This window comes from Monodelphis domestica, chromosome 1 (genome assembly GCF_027887165.1).
Source record: "Monodelphis domestica isolate mMonDom1 chromosome 1, mMonDom1.pri, whole genome shotgun sequence".
NCBI classification, from domain to species: Eukaryota; Metazoa; Chordata; class Mammalia; order Didelphimorphia; family Didelphidae; genus Monodelphis; species Monodelphis domestica.
Window position 1 is genome coordinate 326,760,837 of NC_077227.1, and position 18,266 is coordinate 326,779,102.

General features: G+C 35.4%; 1 protein-coding gene across 4 annotated transcripts in view; it reads left to right on the forward strand.

Annotated features, from left to right (window-relative positions):
* The window catches only part of SETD3 (SET domain containing 3, actin N3(tau)-histidine methyltransferase), a 110,003-nt gene extending 92,842 nt beyond the window's left edge, over positions 1–17,161 (forward strand). For all 4 annotated transcript variants that reach the window (XM_007473604.3, XM_001367773.5, XM_007473603.3 and 1 more), the window contains 5 exons: positions 3,587–3,661; positions 8,119–8,285; positions 9,144–9,229; positions 14,378–14,538; positions 15,777–17,161. In XM_007473604.3, the coding sequence (XP_007473666.1) occupies positions 3,587–3,661; positions 8,119–8,285; positions 9,144–9,229; positions 14,378–14,538; positions 15,777–16,226 (939 nt within the window). In that variant the 3' untranslated portion in view covers positions 16,227–17,161. The remainder of the gene's footprint in view (positions 1–3,586; positions 3,662–8,118; positions 8,286–9,143; positions 9,230–14,377; positions 14,539–15,776) is intronic.
* The last annotated feature ends 1,105 nt before the right edge of the window (positions 17,162–18,266 follow it).

Genomic DNA, 18,266 nt, shown 5'->3' on the forward strand with positions numbered 1-18,266 from the left:
ATTCTTTTTTGTTTTCCCCTCTTTTAATCACTCCATACTTGTGATCTTGATATACATTTATAACAAAGGCTTAGTGCTGGGAGGTGAAAAGAAAAGGCCTTATTCCATCTTTCAAAATATATTAATAAGATAATGGTTTTGAGTCAGAAAAAGCAAATTAAGTATTTACAATACTTGGGTTTTTTGCTAAAATGTATTTAACTGATATCTTTACAACCTGATGTGATTGTCACTATTGATTGGCCGACTTTTGCCAAATATGCCAAAATGTTTCACCTTCCATCTACCACTGGTAGCCGCTTCTCCCTCAAGGAAGGCTGCTGAAAGTCAGGCCAGGCATCTTCCATCTGCCCCAAAGCAACTGCTTCCTTCTGTACCAGTACGAGGGATCTTCCACATCCTGCTCCCAGCCAGTCACATAGCTGAGATATAAAGACTCCTCTATGCAAAGAAAAACAATCTTCCCTGTGACATCAGGCCTCCCATCTCCTTTCATGCCTGTATTTTGAGGGTAGAGGAGTGGTGCTCTCAATGCAATGATTAACATTTTCCTACCTGGTCATACCCTTCATAGCTCAGTGTCTGAACTCCTGCAGGTCATCATCCAAACCTCATTTCAAAACTTCTACCAATCTAGTTCCACATTCCTGTCCGCCTCAACATTCTTTCCCCAAAGTTTCATCCTGACTTCACTTAGGCTTTCCACTATGCCCTCTGGAATGCCTATTTCATAGGTAAAAAACTTCCCTTCATCTTAGTTGTCTTCCTTTTCCACTCCATCCACCTAGTTTTACTGTTGCCTGGCTTTCTCCCTGATGACAGTCTCCTTGGCTTCCCTTTCCAGTGCTGAATGTACCTCATTCATTTCTTGAAGCTCACTGGTCAAGGTTGGAATACAACAATCCCCATTGCCATTTCCCAGTTCTACTGCTACCTCTCAGTAACTTCTTGTCCTTTGAGGTTTGTGCTACACATATCTACCACCCAATCACAATCCTGGTGGTTCTTGTCTATAGATCTCCTAGGTCACTCCTCCCCTGTCATCAATAAGCTAGCTATTTGGCTCACAATTTTTCTCTTCTCTCCCAACTCCTGCCTTCATACTAGGGGACTTGAATATACACACTGTCTCTCTCACATATCTGAACCTCCCATGAACACACAAAGATAGTCATATCCTTGACCTTGCCATCATCCACAAATGTACTACCTCCATGTTCTGAGTATTCTGAAGTCTCTGTATCTGACCATAATTTTATTGACTTTTTACCTCTCCTTCTGCCTTCCCTTACATACTCTTTATTCTCACCGTGATTTCCAATCCCATGACTTCTCAGTTCTCTTCCAGGCTATCTCTGATGCACTAGCCATTCTCTTCTCATCTTGACTCCTTGGTGAACAAATTCAACTGTGCCTTCCCTTTATTAATTATTTCCTATTTAGCTTTCTTTACATATATATTTGCTGGTTGTCTCTCTCATTAGATTGTATGCTCCTAAGCAATACTCAATGAAATTGTGTGTCAGCTGAAAGTAGGGTGGGTGGAGGGGAGGGAGGGAAATAATGTGATTATTGTAACCAAGGAATAATGTTCTAAATTGACTAAATTAATTAAAAAATAAAATAAAATTATTTCTCACAAAAAAAAAGAAAAAAGATTGTATGCTCCTTCAGGGCAGGGGTTATCTTTTGACTCTTTTTCTATCACTAAAGGACAGTAGCTGGAACACAGGATAGTGCTGGCACATAGTAGACAATAAATATTTGTTGTAATTATGATTCAATAACACTGATTTAATATGATAAATAACAGTGTGACAGTTGCATTATAAAGGAAATTTTTATAGGACATTGTAGCTGCCATACGTAAGCTTAGAGGCAAAGTGACATAGTGTGTGAAGTTCCACACTTAAATCAGGAATAATCAAGTTCACTTTTAATCTCTGATACTTACTGTGTGACTGGGAAAGTCACTTAATCTTTCCAAACCTCAGTTTCTTCATCTGTAAAATGGAGATAATAATACCTGTACCACCCACCTTAGGACTGCTGTGATACTCAAATGAGATTATGTAAGGTTAATCACTTTGCACCTCTTTAAGCTCTTTTTTTCTTGTCAAGCATATTTAATTAATAAGCAAAAATGGCCTTTTCTCCAAAAGCACTAAATTTGCTTGGAATCTTGTATCTCTTTTGTAATGTATAACTAGCGGCTGCAATATAAATTGCTTGAGTGAGGACTAACTCTTATTTATCTTTTTTCATACTTTTTAAAAATATCCCATTTTCCACCTGGCACAAATACACATAATAACTACTTAGAAATAGAATTTAGATGTGGAAAGGAATTTGAGTCGCCCTGCCTTTAGTCACACATGTAGTCAGTAGCAACATTGGGATTGACACCCCTATTCTGATGAGTCTGTGTTCAGTGCTTTTCCCACTATACCTCTCTCTGTGTACTATATTGTCTTAATAATATTTATTGAATGAATGGACCCAAGATATTTATTAACTAAAATACCCCTGTACTTTAGTTGTTGATAGACCTTTTATTACCCATTTATGATGTAAGATATTAGCAAACACAGTGTTGTGGAAAGGCAAAGGATCAGGAAACTTCAGTTAAAATTCCAGCTCTTCCTGCTATGTGGGACTACGCAAGTAACTGCCTCCCTAAGTTCTAGTTTCTTCAACTGTAAAATAAACAAACTAGATGTTCTCTATCATTCCTTCAAGCTCTAACATTAGACTTCTCTGTTGACCCTTTGATGGTTGCCTAACAACATACTAATTGCTTGGGAGATACACTGAATGTCAGACCTAGTCATCTCATCCCTCAGAGACCTTAGAACCTATAGTTTAAATAAAAACTGTTATGCTGTTTCATATAAGGGAGCTTTGGAGGTTGAACTACTCTGTAAAATGCTTGGAAATCTTCACATTATAGTCCAAAAGAATTATAATAATGATAAAATGAAATTATCATTTTAATTTTATTTTTCATTTTCTTTTACTTACCTAAGGGGCCTATTGTCATGATTTCAGAATAAAATATGTATCTGTTATAGAATGAACCTTTCTTTTTTTCCTACCCTGTATGCTGCCTTAGAAACCCTCTTCAGCCTCTCAGAATAATTACCTAATTTCTGATAAAGGGATTGTTTGCAAGTAAATTGGAGTTCTCCAAAAATAGTATTCCCCAAAGAGCCAGAGTTATCCATTCTTTTATTGAGAGAAAAGAATGCACTGGCAGTTGATGAGTATGACATAGAATTGTTACCCTATTGATTCAGTGTCACATGAGACGGACTGTGAATGCAACTACTTTGTAATAAACTTTTATTCTTGGTTGGGACAATCCACTTAAAATCTGTGGAATATATTTTCTTTAGAGAATTCCTTTTTCTTCAAATAAGTTAATTTTCTTCTGTGAGATTTTTCTAGCAAAGATGCAATTAATCTGAGCTTTTATGCAATTATTATGGCAATTTTAAGAAAATATTCAGGGATGATCTAGTATGTAGCAAAACTGATGAATCAGAGTGAATTATGAAAATCATCATTTCTCTCCCTTCTTGACTAGATTACTACTGGTTACAACCTAGAAGATGATCGTTGTGAATGTGTAGCACTGCAAGATTTTAATGTTGGAGAACAGGTATGTTTCACACAGTGTCATATTATGTAGACTGAAAGATTGTTATCAAATAAATTCCTTGTAATTATTAATTCACTGGTTTAAAAATGCATGATACTTGCATTGTGGACCACATGTTAACTATAACACCCAAAACTCTTTGGAAATATAGAATAAATATGTTGTAATTTGAATTGAATCTTGATCTATACTCATTAAAAATAAGTTGTAAAATATGACTAATGTAAACATTGGTAACAATTTAAGCTAAAAATAAATTTTGTTCCACTCAACTCCAAATAAATGTTAGGATTGTATAAGAAAATACTTGCTGTTTCATTCTATTCCCTTTCATATTGTCAGTATAAATGAATGCCTTTTAATTTGTGAAGAAGCTGTGTGGTCTGGGAGACTTGAGATCTGTTCCTGTTTTGTTTCTGTATTTAAATATAAAAATTCTCCCTTTAATAATTTGGGAATTTTAATAAGTAATCTTTGTGCATATTCTTCTGTATAAATATCAAACCTGCTTTATTTCTATTCATCTTATCATTATATACATCTTTTGAAAAGTAAAACTAACTTAAGACTATTTCTATAATCCCAATTGAAACCAAAGAAACTCTTTGCCTAGCAAAGTATTGTTCTTCTGTTTCTGAAGGAATGTTTATAAAACCTACTACTTGGTGGAAAATTGCTATCTGATTTAGTAATAAAATTCCAACCTCGTTGCTTTAAACTCTTATTCCAGAATAGACTCTCCTGTATAAAAAGGAGAGGAAGAACATAGTGAATTTTAAAATTCAATCGTAAAAGTAATAGATTCGTTGCCCATTGGAAGGAGAAGAGGATAGTATGAAAGATCAGATGAATTCAGGGATCAAAGATCTTTTGTATAATGCTAATACCATCAATTGTACTTCAGAGTAGTTGACTCCCCTTCCTGTAGTATGATGCTTTTCCTCAGCCCATCTCATTTAATGAGGAGTGCTGGAAAAATTGTACAACTTATTTGAATTTTATCATAGAAGTATTTTTTTCAGATACTAAATTTTTTAAAATAGGTAGATTCAAGTCTAGTTAACTGTATTAATTACAATATATTTGGTTCATTCTGTTAGGCAATGGGGAATACAAAACAACACTAAGACAGTCCCAGTCTTGAAAGAATTTACATATTTCAGGGGGTGGATGAGGTGAATGTGTATGTATGTGTGTACAAATGAGTGAATTCAAGAAATTGGGGGGGGGGGCACATTAACAACTAGGAGGATTAGAAAGAGTTCCAAAAGAAAGTGTCACATGAACTGAACCAAGCCTAGAAGGAGACTAAGAATTTCAAGAGAAGGCAATGTTCGTATGGTCCATACCATTTAAATGTCAGATTGAACATGTGTATTTTGTCCTTGAAAGCACTAGATAGTCACAGATTTTTGAGCTGGGAAATTGACGTGGCCTGAAGGAAGATGATTTTGATTGCAGCATGGAAAGATTGGAAACAGGTAGACCAGTCAGACTGTTGAAATAATCTAGATAAAAGGTGTTAGAACTAGTATAATGACAGTATAAAGTGGAGAGGAGACAACTGAAGCAAGAGATATGGTGAAGATAGAAGTGACATAACTTGGGAATAGATTGAAAAAAGGAATGAAGGAGAAGGAAAGGTATGGATAACTTTGAGGTTGCAAACATAGATAAATTGTCCTCTGTAGAAATAGGGAGTTTTAGAGGAGTAGATTTAGATGGGAAGGTGATGAATTCCATATTGGGCTTGAGATTTAGAAGGCATATTAAAATAGAGATATCTAATAGAAGGATGGCAGTATGGGACTAGGAAGGAATTTCATTAATTGTACAGATTTAAGAGTCCTCTTTATGGAAATATTAATTGAGCTCATGACAGCTGATGAGATCACCAAGTAAAAGATTATACAGAACAGAGAGAAAAAAAGCCTAGTACAGCCCTGGGGAATGAATACTCATATTTAGTAGGGTGGAAGATAGATAATAATCCAGCAAAGAAGACAGATAAGGAGTGTTTAGACAGATAAGAGTAGATTCAGGAGAGAATGGTGCCATAAAAACCAAGAGAAGAAAAAATTTCTAGGAGGAAAGGATGATCACTAATATTAAAAGACACAGAGAAGTCAAATAGAATATAGACTAAGACAAGACCATCAGAATTAATAAGAAGAGATCATTGACAACCTTGGAGAAAGTAGTTTCCATTGAGTAGTGTGGTCAGAAGCCAGAATCCAAAGATCTGAGAAAAAGTGTAAAGTGAGGAGGATATATAGGCAATAAGTTAGACAGTTCAGCCTAGGAGTTTGGCTGTGAAAGCAAGAAGAAATATAAGGTGAGGTGGCAGGGTCAAATGAAAACTTTTTACTAATGGGGAGATGCATACATATTTGAAACAATAGAGAAGCAAACACTTAATAAGGAGAGATTAAAAATGAGAAGAAGCAGGAATAATCAGAGATAGACTCCTAGGAGAAAAGGGAGAGGTGGGAATGGAGTGAGCAGAAGAGAATTAAAGGTACAGGTAGTGGAGTTGGCTGTGGTAAGGCAGAGAATCAGTTCTTAAGAACTAAAGCAAAGGATAGGAAAATAGGAGTTGGTGGGTGGGAGTGTAATGAACTATGCTTTTGAGTTATGGAATGGAATAGAGGGAACACATGGAAAGTAACCACTAGTTTCTCAGGAAAGTAGGAAACAAGGTTTTCCTTGTTTAGACAGATAGGTGAGAAATCAGTGTGATGGTTTTAAGAAGAGTAAGTTTGGAACTGCCACATTGGGAGTATGTTGGAGAGTTCATCCTGGAAGAATAAGAGGATTTCTATGTAGCAGTAGAGCTCAAGTGAAATTAGATAACACAGATCTGGAATGGACCCAGTTTTGTGGTTGTGTTCCTCATCAGCAATCAATACCCTTCAGACAGGAGCAGAGAAATCAGGTAGTGGAAGAAGCCTTGTTGGAGGTTTGACAAACACAAGGAGCCAGGAATTCAAGGATAAAAGACAGTCTGAATGTGAGAGTAAGAGGTTTAAGATGAAATGAAATTTGCTAACAGTGGAATAGGGAGGGGCTTTCTGGAAAGCACAGTGGAAGAGAGAAGTTGAGTGTGGTAGAGAAACAGGAAAGGGAGAACTGAGATGGATGAAAATGAAAAAGTAAGAAATAGTAACAGAGGAAGAGAATTTTCACATAGAAAATTGATGATTCCAAAGAACAAGTATATGAGAGAAAGTAGAGATTTAAAAACCTAGGATAAAGGAGGGGATGACAGGGTCAGCCATCCTGCAGGGCACTGTGGTGCCTGAAAATGGTTGTCAGTCTCTTCTGTCTCCCAGAACTAGAGAAGAAGGGAGACAACAGAAAGATTCTGGGATGCATCTGGGTTATTAAAAACCTCCAGTAATTGACTGAATTAATACATGGCACCATTTCTTTCCTTATCCAGTCATTGTATAAGAATAACATACACCCAAAAGATAGCACATATATGGTATTATATGCTTGTTCTCTAGTTGTGCCTGCTGCCAAAGTGGGTCCTAGTGCTAAGAAGCTTTATGTCTGCGTGAATGTTGATTATGGAAAGCTAAGCCAGTTTTCTTCGGTTAACAGGAAAGAGTAGAAAATGCTTCCATAAATAGCAATAAGTTCCCAGGCAAATAGGTCTCCAAATACAATCTGAGAGTTTGTGGGTGGATCTCCATGCTTCTAGCTCTAGTAATGTTAAAGGAAACTATAGGTGTTAGAGCAGGGAATGGGTATTAACAGTGGCTACCACATACCTGAATGCTCTGATTACAAAGCTGTTTCCTAAGACAGTGGTAGCAGGCATAGGGCAGAATAGATTATATCTCCATCTACCAGGGTAGGTACTCATTGATCATAGAAGGCCAGAATATTATTTTTTCCTCAGATGAATTAAAAACAGGGCAGGGAAGATACTACCTTTGCACAAGGCAATAGACTCTTATGTGAAGCCTCTAAACCCAGTCCTCTGAAAGGGGCCAGGATCATATCTTTCTGGGTTCATTGATGAAGGGAGTGCTGGGATGGATTTAATATTAGCATTCTCCCCTTCATAGCTAGGCATTCAGTAGCAGTGGAAGATTGAGACACTGTTTTCTTAGATGGTTCTACAACATAGGTGTTATTTTCTCCAATGGATTTGTTAGCCTGGCAAATTGGGAGGTTCTTTCACATCTCTGGGTCCTGGAGAAGCAAATCCCAAGCTTCATAGGGCTTCAAACCTTGTCCCCAAGAAGAACTGGGGACCCCTACTTTCATCAATTGAGATGTTAGTTCTGTTCCCATTCCCTGGCTCTTGGATTAGAACTTTATAGATATTTCGTCTCATTAATGTAAAGTGGCGTTAAGTTTACAAGAAGTAATACTGTACCTCATGTCTGTACTAAACAGGTGTTAAGCTTTTTTATGTGCCTTCATTTTTCTTTACATCCTTTTAGATTTACATTTTTTATGGCACCCGATCAAATGCAGAGTTTGTGATCCACAGTGGTTTTTTCTTTGACAATAATTCACATGACAGAGTGAAAATAAAGCTTGGAGTGAGCAAAAGTGACAGGCTATATGCAATGAAAGCTGAAGTCTTGGCTCGAGCTGGCATTCCAACGTAAGTAAAGAAGTCAACTGGTCAGTCTTTCCCTCTGATAACTTGAAATATCTCCAATTGCATAATATTTAATTAAGGTACTAATAAAACTGCTCCTCAGTAGTTTGCCTTAATCCTTTTTATACCTGCTAGCTAGCAAATTTAAAGCATTTAGGTGTATGGTAATTTACTAAAGTTTTTGGATAAACATAATTGTTGGGAACATTCACAATCAGTTCCTGGGAATATAGCAAAAGCTGAAATCCTCATTAAATTAAATAACTATGTAAGTATTGTCAATGTCTTTCACCATGGAAAGGTTAATGATATGGATCAGTTTATTTCATTTAATTCTTTTCTTCCCTTATCTGCCATATTGAATTGTCCATACTGAATGACTGTTAAGTCATTTCAAGAATTTCTAGTTAAATTTTTTCAGTTTGTTTTCTCCAGAATAAGATGATGAAGATGAGAATTATGATTTATTATTCTCCATGTAAAAGAGGAGGCATCTTTAATGGAAACTGATTATATTATACTTTTTACTGTTGAATTTAACAATATTTGATTAATGATAAAACTACTAAATTTTTATAAATTATTAATATGTTTTAAAATCAGAATTTGAAATTGAAACTATATTAGTTTATAACAAATCACAAAGGTTATTGCAAAGGTTCTGTTTTCATTACCTTCTCTCCTACTTAAAATATTTGGAATTTGTTCTTCTATAGTTCCTTCTAGAGAGTTGTATGACTCATCATCCTTTTAGTTCTCCTTGAAAAGAACCACGTGTATCATAAGTTTAAGGGATTTTGCTTTGGAGCACGTCAATTAATTACACTGTTGTGACTGATCTCTGCTTACTGTTTCTGTTAGTTCCAGTGTTTTTGCCCTGCACTTTACTGAGCCTCCCATCTCTGCTCAACTTCTGGCCTTCCTTCGAGTATTCTGTATGACTGAAGGTAAATCATTTCATAAAAAGTCCTTTTGTCTTAAAAAGAATTTTTCAGGAAGTGTAAAGAAAATAGACTTTCTAATTAAAGTTAGAAATGCTTTAAAACAATTTGTGAGGAGAGGCAAAAGAAGTCAGGCTGATTTGTGTTGAAAATGTTTCATTGACTGAAATCCTTGTGTTGTAAATATTACTTTGTATTTCACAAATATTTGTCTTTTGTATTTTCTCTATCAATAATGCAGCTGAATATAGCCAAAACAATCCTGGATTTAAAGTTGTAGGCCTTGAGCTCAGTCCCACATTGGGTACTTGCCAGCCATGCGACCTGGAATAGGTCACCCTGCACCTGGCCTCAGGAAGGCCTGAATTCCAGCCCTGCTTTAACTAGCTGTGTGACCCCAAGACAGGTCCCTTACCCTCTTAGCCTTAGTGTCTTCATCTTTATTGTTATCCCAAAATGAAATGTGAATAATTATAACCATAGGGTTATTAAATTTGAATGAGATAATACATGTAAATTACTTTGCAAAATGAACATATATAGTAGCTATATTATTGTTATCTTTTATGGGGATGATAATAATAATGCATGTACCATCTAGGCAGCTAGGTGATCCAGCAAATAAAAGTACTGCACACAGAGTAAGGAAGACCTGAGTTCAAATCCCATTTTATACACTTGCTAGCTGTGTGATCCTAGACAAATCATAGCCTCTTTGTGCCTTAGTGATTTTTTATCTATAAGATGGATATAATAATGCTTATCTCCTATATTTATGTGGATCAAATAAGATAAAAATTATGCAGTGCTTTTTAAACCTTGAAGTGCTAACTGCTACCTATTTTATCATTTTTATTGCTACTTACCTCACAGATTGTGAAGAAAGTCCTTTGTAAATCTTTAAAAACTTTATAAATTAGTACTTTTATTATTATGATTATCATAATTTTAAGTATCTTTCAAATCTACATTCATAGCTTACATGATAAAATATCTCAAAATTGTTTTAAAATCTCATTAGAATTAAATATCCTGTATTTTAAAAAATCAATTCACATCAATTTAAGTTTTGTAAATCAACAAAATTTTATAATCAGGTAGCCATGAGACACCTTTATTTTCACCAGGTAATAACTAGCAACAAATTAAGAAATTTCATTTTATAATTATATATTTTGAATCTCTTTATTAGACTTTTAATGTCAGACCATAGCTTGACATTGGGACAAACCTTGTTACAACAGATGGCTTTGAAGCAAAATTTTCTCCAAAATGGGTTCTTTATTTCAAAATAATTGATTTGCTGTGTGATCCCGTGTATTTTACTTTATGTCTTAAAACACATTATTCTGGGAAAGGGTTAATTGGTTTCACCAGATAAGCAAAGGGCTCTTAGATGCCTGAAATGTTGAAAACCCCTGTTTTAGAACAAAAAGATTTCCTGAATCCAATTTAACAATTTATTTATTTATTTTTACTGCTAACTGTGATCAAGGCCCAGTGGTAGGCTCTAGCTTATGGCCAACTTAATTAAGCATCATTGGATGCAATCATTTTAGAATTTAGAGAGACCTAGGAAATTTCTCAGCATATAATACTATAATTGGGTTTTTTCCATCCCCAAATTTCCTGGCCTAAAAAGGAGTATTATTATAATTAAAATGAATACTTATTTTAAGACTTGCATATGTATTGACATTTGATGAGAACCAATAATGTTATCAACAGTTACTCATTTCCTAGTGACCTCTATGTTTTGACCTTAGTGCTAAAACTCAACATACGATGAACTGATGATGATTGTCTACATCTTTGAGCATAGACACTTCTTTGCCTTCCTTTTTTTGTTGTTTGTTTGTTTACTTATTTATTTTAGAGCCCTTGCCTTCAGTCTTAGAACCAATACTGTGTATTGGCTCCAAGGCAGAAGAGTGGTAAGGGCTCAGCAATGTGAGTTAAGTGACTTGCCCAGGGTCACACAGCTAGGATAAATGTCTGAGGTCAGATTTGAACCCAGGACTTTCTGTCTCAAGGCCTGGCTCCCAAACCACTGCCCCACCCAACTGCCCCTTCTTTGCCTTCCTTTGACTTTGTAACAGAATATATTTGGATCATGCTCTCCTTGCCTAAAGATAACCGTTTCCTTTCATTTGTGAGCAAGTAGAAACCAGTAGTCAGTTTGGATAGGTTCAGATTAAATGGAATGAGGCATATCATATTCTTGAAGTTTGGTTCCATTTTGCCTAGTGGAGAATTTATTAGAACTAAGTGGGGCCTTAGACATTGTCTAGTCCTGTTGCTTCATTTTATAGATGATAAAGCTGAGGCTTATAGACAAAAGTCTGCCTAAAGTTGCAAAGGCAGTAAACATTAGAGTTGAACCAAGGTCATCTGACTATAAATCCATTGTGCTCTCTGTAATTAACCATTATGAACTTTAAAGTAGCACCTTTTTCTCATCTTCATTTACTCCCAAGGTAATTAAAAACAAATTACTTCAAAGTTTTCAATTCTATCTGCTGATTTTTTTTTTAAATTAGTACTGACAAACATGTTTCTGTAGGAAAAAAGTGCAGAAGCCACATGGCATAGTGGATAGAATGCCGAACGTGGAGACATGGATTCAAATCCTGATAATTACTACCTATGTGATCATGGACAAGTTCACTTCATATCTCTGAGTCTGTTTACTCATGTGTAAAATGAGGATAATAATATCTCTAAGATCCACTTCACAGGGCTATTGTGAGGCTCAAATGAGATCATGTAGGTAAAGCATTTTGCAAACTTTAGAGTACTATATAAATGTCAATTATTAACATAATCTTAACTTAGCATTTTATATATGATTCTCTCATTCATCTAGCACTTTAAAGTGTTCAGATCCCTTCTCATACTATGGCCTTGTGAAGTAGGTCATACAAATATTATTTAACTCCGTCATCCAGATGAGGAAATTGAGGTTTAGAGAAGTTGAGGGATACAGCTAGAACTCCATCTAAGGTTGCTGACTTCCTAATTTTTCTGCTAACTATTCCATAAAGGCCTAACTTCAAGTTGTTTGCCCAGAGCGGGTGATATTTCATAACAGTTCTTTCCATAGTTTTCTTGGTCCTCCTGGCACACATATGAAAAACGCCTAGTTGAGGTTATGGGTTTAGTCTTTGACTTTGAAAAGAAAGAAGGTAACTGATCAATATGAGTATGAAGGCCTATGTTTAAAGAGCCCATCACCATACTTGAAGGACCTCAGAGAATACAGAGTAGAAGTGAATATATAACAATAAATTTTTAGTGTAGTTGACAAAAGATTTTTACTAAGTAGAATGAAGTAATACATTGTTATCTATTTAAATATATGACAAATATTACTGACCCTAGAAAAGATGGCATTCATTTCAACAATGTCCTTAGTAGATCTTGGCAATATCTTGGTTTTTGTTTTTTTTCCCTTTCATTGTGACTACAATTTAGTGTATTCTCAGCTCAGATAGGGATTGAGAGTTGGTAAAAGTTGGGCCAAACTGTTGTTTTACCAGTACCTTGCTATCAGCGCTCCATTACTGTATGGTTAAGCATTTGTGGAACTCAGGAAAGAATGTAAAATCATACACCACTTTTAAGTTATACTTGATTTTTACATATCTCTATTACTACAGGATCTCATTTTTCATTTTCTAGTTATTTTCCCAGTGAAGTAGCAATTTTATCTAGTCCCTTTTCTTGTCTTGTTGCTTTTCAAAAGTAGCATATATCCATCCTGAGTGTGTATGACATTCATTTCAATTCAGAAAACATTTATAAAATGCCTATTATGTGCAAGACATTGTGTTAAGTTCCTAGGGTTTGGGTTGAATGGGAAGTAAAAAGGATAGAAGGGGACCCAAAGATAAATAAAATATACTCCCTCCATGAAATGCACATTTTAATGGAGGACAAGAAGAGCTAAGAGGACATGCACAGAAGACTACAATAGATTCACATTTCTCTTGATGAATCATGATTATGTAATATCACTTCTTCCATACTTTGAAAGATGAATATAAGAAGACAAGTTTAAACAAAGTGGCATAAGAGGTCTGTTTATGAAGTAAGAAAAATGTATAAAAAGTACCCATTCTTAACCTGAACTAATAATGATAATTGGTAAAAGTATATACATTAATGAAATTTCTCATAGACTATCAAAAATTATTTTTTTCTTATTCATTTTCCCTCCAAATAATTATTTAGGATACTTTTCTAGCTCAGAATTTTATCTGCATTTGATATGTAGGATGAGGAGATTTAATTGTTTTGAGAAGATCCATCTAGTACTAATAAAAGTTTGTGTTGTTGGCAACAAAAGTTCTTCATTTCAAATTATAACTAAGGACAGCTGTGGGGCATTTTACTTTGAAAGAGATACTGTCCTCATAATTACGAATGAAGCACAAATATATTTCTTGGTGTGAATAGGCTAGGCATATTTTGGTCTTTTGGAAATAATATGCCTATAGCAGTTGTTGCATTCCCCCTCCTGTGAAATATATTTAGGTGTAATTTAGACATTCACTCATTTACTTGTGATTTGTATTTAAATTTCTTATGAGTGAGACATATCAAATTTTCATTGACTAAAATTTTCATGGGATAGTTTCTTGATTGTTTTTGTTTGGGAAATTACTTATTTTGAGGGTAAAGAAGCCAATTTGTCAAGTCAACCCAGCAGAATTTGTTTCATGCAAATTTAAAATTGGAAGCCTTTTTGGACCTGTTGAAGTTAACTTTGGCTTTGAAGTCATTGCAACTTTAGTATATTTTGCCCTAAGTAATTGTGGTAAAAGGAGGGCATTGCCAAACTTATGAAACAACCTCATTGATTGGCCCCTCACTGTAAATGAGGACTAGGGGGAGTATTGTATACCATGGTATCAAGGACCTTCTTTTGACATAGAAATTAAAACTTGAGGCTTATATCTCATTTTCCTCATCTAAAACTGCCAAAACACTATAGAAAATCTAGGAATATCATGGTCAGATGATCATGGGAAAGCCAGGAGAAAATGGCATGATTGAAAAAAAGATATTTTTCTAAGCTATGTTAATTACTGAAATTAATATTTGAACTATTTTCCCAATTGACAGACAACCCTTTCTTTTTATTTCTTATAGAAGAGCTAAAAGAACATTTGATAGGAGAACATGCCATTGACCGAATCTTCACATTGGGTAATTCTGAATTTCCTGTTAGCTGGGATAACGAAGTCAAACTCTGGACATTCCTTGAAGCCAGAGCATCCCTTCTTTTAAAAACTTATAAAACAACTATTGAGGTAATTCCATTTTGCAATTGTGTATTGGTTTGCACTCTGCTATATTACTACTAGATTGTTAACCCCTTGAGGGCAGGGACCATGCCTTTTTTTCTTTCCATGTCCTCCAGGGCCTAACTGTGCACTATATATATAGCAGATACCTAATAAAGGGTCGTGGTTATTGTTGAGGCTCAATCACAACTGAAAATGATTTCTCCCTCCACACATTCCTTATAACTTTAGGATAGAGATATCAAACACACAGCTCATGGGCTGCTCGTGACCTACAGTAACACTCTTGAGCGTGGTCCCAATGAAATTAAGACGCAATTGAGAAATATTTTAACAAAATAAATACGAGCAGAATATAATACTTCTATGTGATTTTTGAAGTCAATATACATCCCAAAGGGATGGTTTCAGGGTCCCCATTTCTATTTGAGTTTGATACCAGAGTTTCAGACCTCCTTTACACTGAATGCATTCTGTAGTCTCTGGTCCATTCTACTACAGCGTAACCTCTTTGAAGACCAGGACTATTTCTCCTTTCATTGTATCTCCCAATGCCTAGGCCAGTGTGCCTTGCACATAATAGGTACTTATTAGACATTTATTGAATTAATTTCTCAATATGAGATATTATGCAAATGCAAACTCATGCAAATTGCTATTGCTTTTTACCTGAGTCATAAATCACCATCAGTTCTATTTAAAATTTTGATACAAAAGTCGTAATGACATTTTTTACTAAAATACAAAGGTAGAAATTGTTTTTATTAATCCTTTCACTTCCTACTGAATTGAATAGAAGTTGTGCTTGATGCTCTAAATGTTTGCCTCTCAGCCACTAACTTTAAATTGCAGTGGCAGTGGCAAGAATGCTGGATGTAGAGTCAGAGATTTGGATTCACTTCCCAACTTGATCATTTAACTTAATGATCTATGTGGCCTTGGACAGGTCCCAAAACTTCTTTGAGCCTTAGTTTCCTCTCCTATAAACTGAGGAGAAATGTTCATGACATACCTACTTCACAAAATTATTATGATCATCAAGTGAGATACCTATATAAAGCACTATGTAAATGTAAGTTGTTACTATGCTCTTTCTACACATACCTCCTTAATAGCACCATACCCTTTTTGCTGCATAATTACTTAAAAATCTTAATAAGTTTTCTGTTGTATATACTGGCACACTATCTCATTTAGACTTCTTTAATGAATTTGATTATTTTCTTCCCCCTTCTTCTTTCCAGGAAGATAAATCCTTCTTGGCAACCCATGACCTTACCTTTCATGCAACAATGGCCATCAAACTACGCTTAGGAGAAAAAGAGATTTTGGAAAAAGCCGTAAAGAGCGCAGCTGCCAACCAAGAGTACTATTGCAAACAAATGGAGGAAGGAACTCCACTTCCCAAATACGAAGAGAGTAATATTGCCTTGTTAGAGAACACTGTGGCAGACTCTAGACTCCCGATTGTCCTCAGAAACCTGGAGGATGAGGCTGAGGTACAGGAGGACTTAAAGATTGAAGAAGCTATCACTGACAGAGAAGTCACAGAAAATGGATTTGTAAATAGTGAAAACTCTATACCTAATGGGACCAAATCTGAGATTGAAAATCTAAATCAAGAAGAAAATACAAGAGAGACTGAAGATGCCAAAGAATCTTCTCCTGACAGTACCAATGAGGTTAAGCAATAGTCATGAAATAAATCTTGACTTTATTGTGAAATTAAATTTAGCAAAAATTTATGAACAATACATTTACATTGGTGTGTTTCCTTGTTAACATTTTTCTTTCTGCAAAGAGGAAAGTATGTTTTTGCTGCTTTGTATGAAATCATTTTCTTTTTTTTTTTAAGTTATTTTTAAGAAATCTGGCTTTCCTTCTCAAATAAGATTGCCATCTTGCTTTCAGGAAAAACAAACACACAGAAGAGTGGAGTGGGAGCAATGATGATAGGGGGTGCCTTTGGAAGATTTTACAAACCCATTATAGGACAAATGTATTTTCTTCCTGAGGAAGAATTAAATCCTCCTATCAATTGTGCTTTTATTGGTCCATCTTTCTGACAACCAAAGTAAAAGACTGCTTTGTCTTCTGTCAAGAACATAGGATTAACTGAATATTCAGGTGCAGTACAGTACAAATCTTTGTACAAAGACTTTGGAGATTGGGCAGTTATGATTTTTTCTTTTAAAGAGAGAATAGTACAGAGAGAAAACCTGACTGGAAAAGAAAAAAAAGTGGTAAGATGGCAAACTTATTTTTAATAGTTTTTAAATATTAATGATAATATGAATTATATATTCTTAGTGATTTCTTAAGATTTGTTTACTTTTTGTGTTTTGTTTACTATATTAAGAGTGTGTCCTTCCTCCTTGAATCAAAGTAGGGTACTATACTATACCATTTACCTAATTTCAAAAGCTGACTTTTTAAAGTGATACATTTGATTTACAGTGTTGGTAATGGCAATTTCAAAAACATAATCCAATGCACAGTTTTACAGAATGTTGTTCCAAGTAAGGATGCACCCCATCCCCCAGCTTATTCAGGTTTTCACAAACAAGCTAGAGGTTTTCAAAGCTACACTTTTGACTACAAACCATTATTAAAAGGAAAATGTGATTAACATTTTTGTCTCTTTCTTCTTTGGGGTAGTGGGGAGGGGGAGAAATCGTTTGGTGCAAATTATCTAATGTGAATCTTTAAACAGTTTATAAGATTTGAGAAAGTATGCTGAAAGAATCTTCCCACCTCTACCCTGCCAAAGTCACAAAATTTCAGAGTGGAGTGACCTGAGCAATAGCAAACTGTCCCTTTACCACACTATTTCCATATAATGTGATTGTGCACATTTTGATAAACTTTTCCGAAAATGTCACAAAATATGAGAATGAGCATTAGAATGATGAGAACTTGTTTGTATAAAATATTTGAAGGTTTTCAAAGCATTTGTCCTCTAACTGACCTATGAATTAGGTAATACGACTATTTTATTCCCATTTTATATGTGAAGAGAGTTCACGAAGTGGGAGGTCCTTGATTGAGTTTTGGAGACAATGATTTCCACCTGATAATTTGTTGTTCTTCAATCATTTTCAGTTGTGTCTGACTCTTCATGACCCTACTTGGGGTTTTCTTGGCAAAGATTTTGGAGCGGTTTGCCATTTACTTCTCCAACTCATTTTACAGGTGAGGAAACTGAGGGAAACAGGGGTAAGTGTCCAGGGTTACACAGCTAGGAAGTATCTGAGGCCAGGTTTGAACTTAGGAAGAGGAGTCTTCCTGACTTCAGACTATACCACTTAGCTGCTCCCTCCACATAATTGGCAGACTTTTATCAGAAGAGCCAGCATCATTTGTGATGAATAAAAGTGAGGAATCTTCTCACCTTCCTCCCTAGCCAAACAGAGTACAGTAAACTAAGCCTTCTTTCTAGAGAGAGAATTTCTGCCCTTTCCCTCTACCCTAACAATAATGATGATTTGTAGGAGAAACACATGACAAACCAGAAAGAGGAGTTCTAGATGTCCAGTTCCTGTTTGCTTTTTGGTTTCCTTTTCTGAACATAGGTTATATACCAGAATTCCTGAGAATGGACTTTCTATCCCAAATATAGGTAGCACCTAGGGTCCCGAGTCTCAGCAGAAGTTGACTTGTATGTGTGCACCTCACGTGAGAGGAGAGATCTGCACAGCGGGCTTTCCCCACTCTGGGAGTTATCTTACAGACAA